Below are 14,656 nucleotides of genomic sequence, written 5' to 3' on the forward strand. Positions count from 1 at the left end.
ACATTGAAACTAAAAGGGGAACAATAATTTTTACGGTTACGAGCTGAAATGTAGGATTAATTGAAAGCTTTAAATGTCATCTTACCATGATTTATACAGTCTTTTGAGTCTTGGCAGCTGAGGTCAGGCAGGACAGCAGTAACCCGAGCCATAATAATGATTTGATGGACATTTAAAGTGTGAATGACTTTATATCATGGCTCCAGAATTAGTAGCAGAAATGTTCTGAGGGTGTGAACCCAAAGTCACTCACTTACATTTCTGCCATTAAAATACTATTATACTGAGATATACACTATTTAAAAGGCTATTCAGTTCTTTGACTCAGATCTTAAAGGTGAAGTCTGTAATTTCTGCTTCACCAGCAGAACCAAACATAACTACAAAAATGCTGCTTTAATGCATAACAAGTTAATGGGTCCATGACAAATGACAGAGTCTAAAATTTATCGGAAAACCTCATCATAAATCTAGTTTTAAAATATAATATTAAAACTCATGTTGATTTCATATGCCTTCTTCTTCATATGAAAACTTATTTTCAACAAAAAGCTTTAAATTCATTTAGTGTATTTATTTATTTAATAAGCTTTAAAATTAAACAAAAGCTTTAAAAAGATTCCAAAAATGTCAAATGGTGTAACCATCAATTATAATATGTGACCCTGGAGCACAAAACCAGTCAAAAGCAGCTCGGGTATATTTGAAGAGTTTAGTTCCAAAATGCGATAAATGCCTTTTTTTTTTAACTTGAGTTTCCACCAAAATCAATATTGTGTCTGGTCGGTACTGGAAAGTCAATTTTTAATTTACGCAAAATGCGATATCTGCTGTGTTATTCTGTCATGTTTTCTCCCTCTCTTTCGAAACCGCGACAAACGACAGTCTCCCTTCTCTGCAGAACGTGATACATCCTCTCAACCAATCACAGCGCATCATTCCACGCATTGTAGACAGTAATGGCGGCGCTCTGAATACACCCAGTTTTCCTCATCTATTTTGTACTTTGTGATCAACAAACAAAAAAATTATCTCTTCAGTAAAGCCTGTGATCAGTAGTCTCCATCACGTGCTTTCAGATGGAGTGGCATTTAATACACAGAGTTCACTGACAAGCTACGCAATATCGCGTTCATAATCGCAGATGAATCGCATTCGATTATGAACGCGATATTGCGTAGCTTGTCAGTGTAAGTGTTTTTATTAATGCCATTAATGTTCAACAGTTTCAATATGAAAAATAACATATTGATTCAATGGATTTATTGAATTTTAAATCTCAGTTTTTAAAAAAAATGACCCTTATGACTGGTTCTGTGGTCCTTGGTCACATAAATAAAACATATTTTTCTTACATAAAGTATGTCAGTGTACACATTTTTAAAGCATTTTTTTTAAATTGGTATTTATTTTATAAATATGAATTATCAACTCTTAAATATCAGGTGTTTTTGAAATGTTGTAGCATATTATATTATACTGCTTATAAAATATTAAAAATAGCTTTAATGTTTTTAAAGAATACTATAATATAACAATATAATAACGCTTTTTCTTTATTACGATTTCATTTTATGATTTTTTTTTTACTTCATGCCTAAAAGATATTATTACAAATAATTTTAGTTAAGAAATTAAAAACATGTATCACAAAAGTTTAATTTTTTAAGTATTTTTTAATAAATTATTAGAAAAAAAATTTTTAATGACCGTAACACTGAGTAATTGTTTGCCAAATTTATCCAGTTACAGTAGATTGTATATTTCTTTCTGCCAATGGAAATCTTTCCGAACAATAAAACAGAGTATGTGACCGGAACGAAGTGACAGAATTTCCCCTTTCTGCTCAAAACATACTTTAACTTTTTTTTTCTGAAATCCCTATGGAGAAAATGAAAGTTTTCAAATTGAGGTTCAAATACTTTCCCATCCCAAGATGATAAAAAAAAAAAAAAAAAAAAAAAGACTTTTACTGTTGTGCTCTATTCCTACAGGAAATCAGCTGCATGAATCAGTGGTTAAAATCCCCACTGATCACAGGTCAGCTAGCATTCAATTGAACAACAACAAGAGTTTTTTAATGAGCATTACCATAAACCCCTGACTGATGACAGGGCTGAGATAATGGGCGAATTCCTGCAGTGAGAGTGAAAATCAGTTTGCATGAGGGGCTGCTTATTATATTGCTTCCTCAGACCGAAGTAAAATAAGAAATCTCTAGAGCATGATGTCTACAGAGACGAGAGGAGGTCTACGAGTTCTGCTGCACACCACGGCATTGTGGTCCTACTGTTTTGTCACATGCTGTGCCACTCAAATGAGGACGTAGTTTGTTTCCCGACAGTCTGCTGTCTAAGGATGGAAAACGAGGAGAAATGGCTCCCTGAAGTTAACTAGCGTAAACTAGCATGAACTTGCCACAGTGAAAGTCATATGAGGTTATTAGAAATTAGCAGCGATAATTTAGCGAGCACACAGTGGAAAAGATGAAAGACTAATCAAATTTCACAGCATCAGTACACACATACACACAAAACTCACTCTCTGTCGATGACGAGGCAAGTGACAGCTTCAGCGGCGATGACATTAGCCGTCCTGATGTCTTCTCTGCGGAGACACAAAGAATACAAGTCAATCATACAAGTCTATAATGTATTTATTTTTGAATAAGTACTGAATTACAATATCATTTCATTAGAGGATAATAAGAAGGAAACATAGTGTCTCATAAATGAGTTTGTTTACATTTCCAGTCAAATACCTTAATTTAAAAAAAAAAAAAAAAAATGGAGGAAAAAAAATGATAGCAGATTTAAATTAAACTGGGAACTGTGGTTAAGCAGCACATGGATATACTTGTGGATATACAGTGCCTATAGAAAGTCTTCATACCCCTTCATTTTTTTCACATTTTGTTATGTTGCGTTATTATGTTAAACTGCTTTAAATTACTTTTTTTTTTTCTACACCCCACTCACCATAATGACAAAGCAAAAACTGTATTCATCACAACTTTGCAAATTTATTAAAAAGGAAACACTGAAAAAAATGACATTGCACAACTCTTCATACCCTTTGCTTTGACACCTGAAATTTAGATCAGGAACATTCCAGTTTCACTGGATCGTCTTTGAGATGTTTCTGTACTCCGACTGGAGTTAACATGTGGCAAATTCAGTTGATTGGTCATGATTTGGAAAGGCACACACACCTGTCTACATAAAGTTTAACAGCTGAAATGGATGTCAGAGCAAAAACTAAGCCATGAGGTCAAAGAAATGGCCTGCAGACCTGAGAGACAGGATTGTATTGAGACAGATCTCGGGAAGACTACAAAAAAAAAATGTTCACAGGAGCATTTGGCCTCCATAATCCTTAATGGATGAAGTTTGAAACAATCAGGACTCTTCCTAGATCTAGCCTCCTGGCCAAACTGAGCAATCAAAGGAGAAAGGTCTTAGTTAGAGAGGTGATCAAGACACTAATGGTCACTCTGGTTGAGCTCCATGATCTTATATGGAGATGGGAGAAACTTACAGAAGGACAAACATCAATGCGACACTCCACCAATCTGGACTTGATGGCAAAGTGACCAAACTCAAGCTTCTCCTCAATAAAGATACATGAAACTCTGATTGGAATTTACAAAAATACACCCAAACACTCAGACTATTAAAAAAAAAGATTCTCTGGTCTGATGAACCTCAATTCCTTATTAATGTCTAAGGGAAACCAAGCACACTTATCACCTGCATAATACAATCCCAACGGTGAAGCATGGTGGCGGCAGCATCATCCAGTGGGGGTGTTTTTCAGTGGCAGGGACTGGGGAAGTGATTAGAGAAGACGGAATGCTGAATGCGGCTAATTATAGAGATATCCTTAATGAAAACCTGGTTCAGAGCGCTCAGAACCTCAGACTGGGCTGAAAGTTCACCTTCCAACATGACAATCACCCAACGCACACAGGCAAGACAATGCAGGAGTGGCTAAGGGACGACTCTATGAACGTCCTCGAGTGGCCCAGCCAGTGCTGGGACTTGGAACCAATCAGACATCTTTGGAGAAACCTATAAATGGCTGTCCACCGATGGTACCCCAGCCAACCGGACAGAGCTTGAGATGATCTAAAGAGAAGAATGGCAAAAAAACAAAAACAAATGCAGATGTGCAAAGCTTGTTGCATCATACCCAAATAGACCTGAGGCTGTAATTGTTGCCATAGTGCTTTAACTAAGTTTTTAGTTAAGGTTATGAATTGTTGTGCAATGTCATTTTTTCAGTGTTTCCTTTTTAATAAATTTGCAAAGCTGTGATAAATCCAGTTTTTGCTTTGTCATTATGGTGAGTGGGGTGTGGATTTATGTGGAAAAAAAGTAATTTAAAGCAGTTTAACATAATAACGCAACATAACAAAATGTGAAAAAAATGTAGATGTATATATGTGTATATATATATATATATATATATATATATATATATATATATATATACAGTTGCGCTCAAAATTATTCATACCCTTGGTAAATATGATCAAAGAAGGCTGTGAAAATAAATCGCTATCGTTTATCCACTTGATCTTTCATTCAAAAATGTCAAAAAAATCTAACCTTTAATTGAAGTAAAAAAAAAAAAAAAAGTGAAAGTGGGGGAAAATCACATTATGAAATAAATATTTTTCTCTAATACACAATGGTCACAATTATTGGTACCCCTAGAAATTCTTCTGATTAAAATATCCGTGAAGTATATTCCCATTCACATTTGCATTTTATATCACACCAGGGTGACTAGTAACATGAAATTATCCAGCCTTGGCTTCCTGTTTCACAGGAATATAAATATGAGGGAACACAAAGGTCAAATTCCCTTAATCTTTGATCACAATGAGTAAAATCAAAGAATACATTTCTGATGTGCAGCAAAGGATTGTTGAACTTCACAAAATAGAAAGTGGCTGTAAGAAAAGAGCTTAAGCATTGAAAATTCCCATTTCCACCATCAGGGCAATAATTACAAATGTCCAATCAAGAGAAAATGTTACAGATCTGTCTGGAAGATGCCGTGTGTCTACAGTATATCGTCCTAATGCACAGTGAGGAGGAGAGTTTGAGTGGCCAAAGACTCTCCAAGGATCACAGCTGGAGAATTGCAGAGATTAGTTGAGTCTGATAGTATGCTGATTTAGTTACTGCTTTGACATGACTACTAAAACTAAGGTCTGTCTCCAGAATCACCCCAAGATTTTTGACTTGATTTTTAGTTGTTTGACCCCTAGAGTCAAGGTATTCATTCAAATGCAATGACTTCAGTTTTCTCCTTGTTTAGCTGAAGAAAGTTCTGGCACATCCAACTGTTAATTTCATGAATGCATTGGCAGAGGGAGTCAATGGGGCTATAGTCATTTGGAGATAAGGCTAGGTAAATCTGGGTATCATCAGCATAGCTGTGATAGGCAATTTGGTTCTTTCTCATTATTTGATTTAGTAGGAGCATATACAGGCTAAAAAAGAGCGGTGTAAGAATTGAGCCTTGTGGGACTCCGCATGTCATGGACGTCCACTTAGACTTATGCTCTCCTATACTCACATAATAACCTCTCCCTTCGAAGTATGAAAATTGATCACCAGATTGAAAATTGTCCAGGTATCCATTTGAGTTTAAGTAGTTGTTCAGCTGATTAAAAACTAACTTTTCAATAATCTTACCTATGAAAGGAAGATTTGATATTGGTCTATATTTGCTCAACATAGTGTTATCAAGATTGCGCTTTTTCAGAAGAGGCTACAGTTTTCAGGGAGTTTGGAAAAGTCCCAGAAAGAAGTGAGGCGTTCACCACTTCTAAGAGATCTGCTTCTAAACAGTTAAGCACACTTGTGAAAAAAGATGTGGGAAGAGTGTCAAGATAGCAGGTTGACGATTTAGGTGCTGTACTATTTCTTCCAAAATTTTGCTATCAATTGCTTCAAAAACAGACATAGTCACTTCTTTTTGAAATTGTGATTGAATCTGTGTGACCTCTGCATAACTTGAGGATGTGCCAAACTCCTTTCTGATATTATTGATCTTCTCAGAAAAGAAGGAAGCAAACTCATTACATTTGCTGTCGGAAAGCATTTCACTGGGAATCTGACTTGGGGGGGTTTGTTAGTCTCTCAACAGTAGCAAAAAGAGTGCGAGTGTTGTTTAAGTTACTGTTTATAAGGTTTGAGAAGAAGTTCTGTCTAGCTGTGGCTAGTTTCACATTGAAAGCATGAAGGCTGTCTTTATAGATGCTATAGTGAATTTCGAGTTTCGTCTTCCGCCACATCCGCTCAGTTTTCTGCATTGTCTTTTCATATTCTGAACTGCTGTTGATTTTCTCCAAGATGATTTTTGTCTGCCAGTCTTCTTGCTGAACTTTACCGGAGCAATATCATCAATAACATTCTTAACTTTTGAGTTAAATGAATCCAGGAGAAGATCAACAGAGTCTGCAGAAATGCTTGGTGTTAAAGATATAGCCTTCATAAATAGCGCACTAGTGTTCTTGTTAATGCATCTCTTTCTGACAGAGACAGATCTAGATTCAGTGGTAACAGAGATCAATATATCAAAGAAAATACAGAAGTGATCAGATAGTGCTACATCCTTAATTACAATGGATGAAATGTTTAGACCTCTACTGATGAGTAAATCTAGAGTGTGTCCAGGATTGTGTGTGGGTCCATGCACATGCTGAATCAGGTCAAAAGTGTTTAAAACAGTTATAATTTCTTTTGTAGTTTTGATTTCTGCATTATCTATGTGAATATTAAAATCCCCTGCAATAGCAAAACAGTCAAACTCTGAGGAAATCATTGATAACAGTTCTGTAAATTCTTCAACAAAGGCTGGAGAGTATTTTGGAGGCCTGTAAATAATGATAAACAGAATGCGTAGATATTCAAAAGACAAATATTGACCAAATGACACTTGCTTGCATTGATCTTTAAATAGAGCAGCTACACCTCCACCTCTCCTAACAGTCCTGCAGACACTTGTAAAATTAAAGTTAGGAGGGGCTGTTTCATTGAGGACTGTTGCACTGCAGCTGTCTTCTAGCCATGTTTCATATAGAAACATAAAATCCAGGTTGCCTTAGACTTTCTATCACATGATAAAACAGAGATAGAGAAAACTACAGGCACACTGGGTTTCCGCTTGTTCTGTAAACATTTGTGTAAGTTGCTGCTAACATAGCGGGGACCCGACACACATCACTGAGAGTAGCTATCAGTTGTTTTTGGTTCACAGCCAATGGAGGAGGGTTTGGGCCCTGGCGTTGTGGCAGCGGTCGGAGAGCTCTCACAGGAGGAGGAGGGAGAGCCATGGTTATGAATATTTTTGAGCACAACTGTATATGAATGAATGATCTTTTTTATATATACATATATATATATGTTTGAATCGTCACATAATGTGAGTTAAGATGGCTATTTAATATATAAAACATTTTTGTTTAATTTTCAGCAAAAATAGCGATTATAAAAAAAACACAGCTCCCGTGATATAAAATCTTATACCGTCTATATACTTTAAAGGTTTGATTTCAGCCAGACTAAAGTAATAATTTGTATTGTTATCATGTCATGTAAAAGCTTTAGCCCAATTAAAATCATACCAGTCCGATTTTCTGAAGCCGAATTAAAATACCTATTGGGACTGTAGCTCAAAACAGCTCAAAAGAAAAAAGTCAGATAAAATGTGCGATTTAATCCTTTAAATCATTAATCAATTACGCATTGTGTGTCATGAATAGCCTACTGGGACAGACAGGTGAAGACTGTAGCTCAACTGCTCAAAGACTCACTCTAGCTTGTTAATAATTGTGTATGTAAACGTACTTCATAAGAGGAAAACAACAAATCAACATCCATTATACTATTTCAGAAAAATTAGCATCCATAGAACATAATTCTTCCTAATCAGTGACAAATGGAACAGTGTTAATCATCAGCCATTATTATTGTAAAGCATTTTTCACCGCATGGCACAGCGTAACCCAAAAAATCATCACTGTAAGGTTTCTCACATAACAAAAGACACAGTAAACAACAGCGTCTGTAGCATTACTGGTTGCCCTCTGTGTCACTGGAGCCTTCCTCACTGCAGTCTGACAAACATTCACAGGAAGTGAAGTCCATGTCTACAGGAAGGATGAAGACATAGACTGTCCTCTTTGTGGCTGGCCTGAACTTCAACAGTGTGTGCGTGTGTGTGGACCAGAATTCTGAATGACAGCTCCAAGCAGCTGCATACTGCCAATTCACAACGACCAGGTGGGAATGCTGATTGCCTTCACACACAAACAGGAAGTGACTCTTAACTCTTAACCCAGGCTTAACGGAATAAGCCAGGCTCATTGGAAAAACATGCAAATGAAACAACACTTTCAAACTGAAATGTCCAGTGGGTGGCGGTAAAAGCTCATTCAGTTTTATCCGAAACAGACGAACGTGAATCTGGCAACGTTTTATTATGTTGGTTGTTGTACAGATCATGCCAGTTCAGAAATTAAATGTCCGGTGAGTGGCACTAATAGATTAATGCTCTATTGCATTTAAAAATAATGTAGAACCTACGCTAAACCCCACCCTAAATCAGATACTGTAACATCAACAAAAGCCAACGTGAAATAAAAACACATTTGCTGATGCAACCATGCCATTTTAACTTGATTCTACAAGTCTTTGAGCCGGTTTATTGTCACGGTGCACACAGCAGGGAGGAACACGGAGACGAGGATAAACTTCAAAATAATAGTCTTTAATAATGACATCAGGACAGGGCAAGACAAGGCAAGGTTGACACAGACAGGAACACCAGGGAATAACGAGTAGACCAGACGAAAACTAACTAAACAGGCAGGAACTAAATACACATGACAATCACAGATAATTACACACACCTGAACTGAATAAACTAATAATCACACAGAACAAGGACAGGAACAAGACCAAATAAGGAAACAAGAGGTGGGAACACATGACACACAGGACAGAGGACTGACATTTATGGAGTGTCCTGGCTTATATTTCATAGTACTCATGCCATCACACATGCTTCTGAGCATGTTTACTAGAGCTGGGACAATAAATCAATGCAGAATCGATTCCTGGATCGATTCTGAGATTTTCCGAATGCATTGTGATTCCTCTGGAATCGATTCAGAGCTTAGATTTTAACAGCAGATGGCGCTCTAATCTATTTTTTTATCCGCACATTCAAATGCTGATGAAGAAGAGCGTTGAAGAGCACTTCGGCTGAGTCTGTAATATCACCTCGCCTCAGAATGTTTTTATGACAGGACATTAATGTAAACACAGTCCACTGTGAACACCCTTGTAATTCGCTTCAACCTTTTCGAATTTTAGGAATGATTATTTTAGGTACAAGTATGTGTAAGGATTTGGAAACAAGCAGAGTACGGCTGTTTCTGAAGCATGCAGCGCCATCTGCTTTTAAAATCCAAGCTCAGAATCGATTCCAGAGGAACCGCGATGCATTTGGAAAATCTCAGAATCGATCCATGAATCGATTATGCATCGATTTATTGTCCCAGCCCTAATGTTTACCACATTAGAAAAGCCATACTGTATAGTGTATATGAAGCTGGTTTTGTGACGCAAACATCAAAATGTATTAGTTTGGTAAACGTTTTTGAAATTACGTCTTTATCAATCAAACTTCTGCCCTCATAATTTGTGCGAAAACAAATAAAAGTTGTTGGTGTTTTACTGCCTGTTGGGTGTTGCCCCTTTAAGAACGTGGTTTCAGTCGCGAGACAGAAAAAAAAAAAAACACTGAGAGAAAAGTTGTTCATCCGTGTTGTTCTCATGTTGAAGCTTGCTGAACTTTTATAACAATTCCAGATTTAAGCTATAACTTAAACTATATATTCCCAGCGTGGTGAGTAATTCTTATGATGTTTAAGTGTATTGATAGTTTCTGAGGTATTGCTATGTAGATCGTTTTTTGCGATAAGCGCCATGCCTAAACGGTTAATATTATACGCTTGTGTTTGCAGTTTGTGTAGACATATGTTGTTTATTATGTTACTAGTTTAAATATTCGTGCAATATGTTGCATTTAGTTAGCAAACAAAGTTTAAGCAAGTCTGTGACACGAGAGACTGTTCTAGAAATCTGTATATCACATGTGATCATGCTTAATGCAAATGTAATGTGAGAAACATTACTAAATATTAATTGTGAACTGTTTTGTGTTTACAGTTTGACCGCACGTATGCATATAAATGTACACAAATTCTAACTACAAGTAAACAACAACAACGACCAAAATGTGTACAGTGCGAGTTCTGCACTAGTGGAATAAAGGACAAAATCAAGTTCCAAGTTAATGTTATCATTTCATGGGTAACACTGCCACTATTGTTAATTTCAGCTAGAAACTGCAGTGAAGATAGGTAGGTTTTTGTGATGTTCTGATGAGACTGTTGATACAACTCAAGACATTACAAGTGCTCTTTACTAAAGTAACCTATTATTATTGATCATGCTTTTTGCACAGACCCAAACTATACTGTAGGTATTAAACTATAGGATGCAACTAAAGAAACATGAATTGCACCTCAAATCATGTGGTTTGTTGAACTCCATAGCAACTGCAACACAAAAAACACTCAGAGCACCTGCTGTACAACAATTCCCTGACTACCACCCAAAACCTCCTTGCATTGTGCCAAAGAAGTTTAAACAGGCAAACAACACTCAAACAAGGAACAAAATCAGAGTGCATCTTTACAATTACATTGATTGTTCTTTAAATTGCTGATTTGTTCAGCAACTTTACGACACATTACAAGGACATCAACAAAACCAGCAGCAGACAGCAAACCACTTATGTGCAATTACCTTAAAAAGCCAGTAAATCGCCTGCCACATCGTAGTCATGGCGTGTTATGAAAGTATTATGGATTTTCATGTTTTAAGATCAAAACTCTGGGTGTGGGGCAATGTATTTGCTTTTATGCATTTGAAAAGTGGCAAAATAAATGATAAAAGTAAAATGTTTCCAGTTTCCAATGTGATCTTTATATAATACAAGGACAATACAGAAACTGTGACATGTCACCCTCATCCTCAAATTTGACATATGGGTCTCCAATTAGCACCACACAGTTGTGAATATTTTTCACTTTCCTGTGGACAAGTCTATGTTTAGGGTGTCATTAGTATCTCATCTGCATATGCTGGAATTCAACTGCCTCAAACTGGCTCTCATTAGATATGATGTTTCCCGGTACAACTGTGAAAAAGATACCTCCCATTGAGGCCGAACATATCAGAGGTGCCGCAGCTCTTGCAAATAAGGTCCAATTATAACACCTAAAGTGATTATTACATCAGTCCTGTGCTATTCACATCACAGCTACACTTATCTCATCAAGTCACATATGAGGATAAAAACTGCCACTGAGAAAGTCCAGCACAGAAAAACATCTTTCAATTACTATGGCACACTTCAGAGGCAGAGGGATGTCTTTGAATGATGTGACAGAATTAGGTGAGGATGGAGTCGAAGAAAGACAGAGGAAGGTTAAGACCTGCCAGAGCAAACATGTTTCAGCTGTCAGTCAAAGTCTGGATGTAGTGAGCGCACATCACAGCAAGTATGGTGCGAGGTTTATGAAGGAAAGGTCAGAGCCGTCAATCAAGCTGGGAGAATAACAGGATAAAGTGACACAATGAGAGGTTCTCCAAGAAACCAAGGTTAATGTGCCGGTTGTGGAGCATGAGAGGTCTTCAATGTACCACTGTAATTGTAGGTTGGCGCACTCAAAAACAAATGTTTGATAGTCCTTGTTCATTGTATGTTGCATTGTATTAATTGTAAAAAAGCAATGTGAATATTATCAGTTTGTATTCAAAACAAAAATAAATTAATACAGGTTTGAAAGAACATGAGTGTACTTGAAAATATAATTAGGCCTAGTTTTATTTTTGGGTGAATCAAAGCATTATGTTAAAATACATTAAAGTATAGCTGAGATTTAGCTGACAAGGAAATAGCACTGATTTAGCAATGCTTTTAATTTTCTAGGAAATTTATATATATTTAGATAAATGTCTTTTCAGCTGCTTTTATACCAAAATAACTTCCAATAAAGCCACTTTATATTGTTCATGTAAGTGAAAATGAATTGTAGCTACAGACACAAGAGTTAGGGTTAGATAACTAATACAATCACAAACATGCAGCACTACAAGTCAAATACACACAAAAAGTGTAGTTAAAATGTCAATGCTATTCTTAAAAAAAGACGAAATAGCAGGCAAGGAATCATATACAGTAAATATCATGAAACCTGTTAAGAATGCGCATGGATCATCCCCCGGTTTCACAGACAAGGCTTAAGCCTAGTCCCAGACTAAGTCTGAGCTGTTTCAAGTAAAAGAAACTTGCACTGACTGATCTTAAAACATATCAGTGCCTTTGTTTTGTCTCAAGATGGACACCAGTAATGTTCTTTTCTAAGGCACATTTATAAAAATTACTTAAATGTCCTAATTGAACTATGGCCTAATCCTGGCTTAGTCTAAGCCCTTTAATGGAAATTAAGTCTCTTCTAGGACCACTACAGTTTTTGGGTTTTGACATTTTTAATTATAATTTAAACCTCTCGTTCCCAGTTCTTTATTAACATTGCACAATGGAATAAGATATTATTTAAAAAGTAAAAATGTATTTATACATGGTTGTATATGTTGTTCTATTAATTAACATTTTAAATAAACTGTAAAATTTCTACTGCAATTAAAGTAATACAAATCTAATATGAATCACGTTTGAGAATAAATAATAAAATTGGTAATTTGGGCAAGGCAATATGCTTGATCGCCATGAAAATAATGTCACATTAAAAAATATGCTCAATGATCTTGAAAAGGGCCTAATTTCATTTGATTTTGAGGTGATTTTGGTAATGTGACCCTGACATGTTTTCATTAGATTCACCCATACAGTGGTCCTTGATCTGAGTGTGTTCGTATACTTCCGTTCCTGTGTATAGACTTCAGAAGAAAACAATTACTCTAAGGTCTGGTCAACATCTCCTTAACTGGCAGCAAATGAATTGTTTTGGCTCAACAAGGTGTTTTGCTTAAGAGGGACATGAAAGTTTACTTAGCATACAAGCTGTTGCACATCAAAGCAGTGGGCAGCCTTTAATCCACAAGACCATAGCTATTGTTATGCCTGTTACTTAGTCAAATCCCAGGCAGCTCCCATATCACACAAACACAACTCGGTACGGCATAAAAATATTGTTTAAGATGAAAGACTGACTTGATCCACTTCAATAGAGTGCTGATTGATTTGCTAAACATACTACGACTCAAAAAAGAGAGAATCTAAACAAACAACAACCAAAACAAAAACGTAAGATTGTGTACTACTTAAAGCTGAGAGTGAAAGGTGAGATCAAAGACATGAAGATCAAGAACACACATTTGTAGGAGTAACACCTCTTCAGGGGAAAACTAATACACTACACCGCATATTACTACTCCTCAGCTTGGTGGTCCTTGTGCTCAGATCAAAGCAAGAGCCATCTAACTAGGTGGCTTTGTGAAAGTAACAATTGATCAATAGATCACACTATGTATAACTATAAATATACAGCTGATATATATATTTATATATATATATATATATATATATATATATAAAAATTATCTTTACTTATTCCTTCCTTTGGTAGTTTGTATTTATTTGAACAATGCCTGAGACTTGGTGTTGCAAGCACTTCGTCTGTCTGATTGCCTCTTCAAGATGAATCGCTTTATGTATTCCCCAATTGTAAGTCGCTTTGGATAAAAGCATCTGCAAAATGACTAAATGACTAAATATATTTGTAACGACAGTACTTCAAATGACAATACCTTGCCCTAAAATATTTACTGTGGTAAAAATAGATTCTGCCTAAATGTAATAGTTACTACGTATATTGTAGCTAATAAAACTGGCAATTAGGTACTATCCATCAATGTAATCAAAAACCGAATTAAATCATTAATTAATGTAACATTAACTTTGCTATTGCATTAATCATAATTAATTTTTTTTAGGTTAATTTATAAATAAGTTAGCATAAATGTATTAAAATGTGCATAAATGTATTAAAATGTATTAAAAATCAGCATTATCCAAGATCACTAAATGCAGTAAAAGTACAGTTTATTGTTAGCTTGTAACATCTAATGCATTAACTGGTTATTGTAAAATGTCACAATTCAAATATTGTGCTTCCAATCAGACTTCAAGGTATTTTGGTGAAAGTTCATTTGTCGCTTGGTAAAAGCTAGTCAAATACTTTGTGAATGTGAATTACTGCAGAGATATTTCAAGAGACATTTAGAAACCAAACACTCAAGCTAAAGCCTAGATTCGTTTCTCTTCACTTTGGATTTAATCAGAAAGCTCAGAAACAATATTTCATTTCACTCTCTTGTGCATCTGTGGTTGGCATAGCATACTGAACTAGAAGCACTTCTGGTCAAGACATGAACGTTGGGGTTCAAAAGGAATGAAAGTGTGTCATCCTTGATCCACGATTTCATCAACAAGTCTCCTCCCATGAGTCCTGTGGCCAAAACACATCCTACTACTCTCT

The 14,656-nt window shown here is 36.0% G+C and overlaps 1 protein-coding gene across 4 annotated transcripts in view; it reads right to left on the reverse strand.

Annotated features, from left to right (window-relative positions):
• Positions 1-14,656, reverse strand: part of prkg1b (protein kinase cGMP-dependent 1b) — a 213,323-nt gene that overhangs the window by 30,765 nt on the left and 167,902 nt on the right. For 3 of the 4 annotated variants that reach the window (XM_058793099.1, XM_058793098.1, XM_058793100.1), the window contains one exon: positions 2,542-2,607. In XM_058793099.1, coding sequence (XP_058649082.1) covers positions 2,542-2,607 — 66 coding nt within the window. Of the gene's footprint in view, positions 1-2,541; positions 2,608-8,053; positions 8,071-14,656 lie in introns of those variants that run through there. The other variant, XM_058793101.1, reaches the window with a different exon arrangement.

Source organism: Onychostoma macrolepis, chromosome 12 (assembly GCF_012432095.1).
Source record: "Onychostoma macrolepis isolate SWU-2019 chromosome 12, ASM1243209v1, whole genome shotgun sequence".
NCBI classification, from domain to species: domain Eukaryota; kingdom Metazoa; phylum Chordata; class Actinopteri; order Cypriniformes; family Cyprinidae; genus Onychostoma; species Onychostoma macrolepis.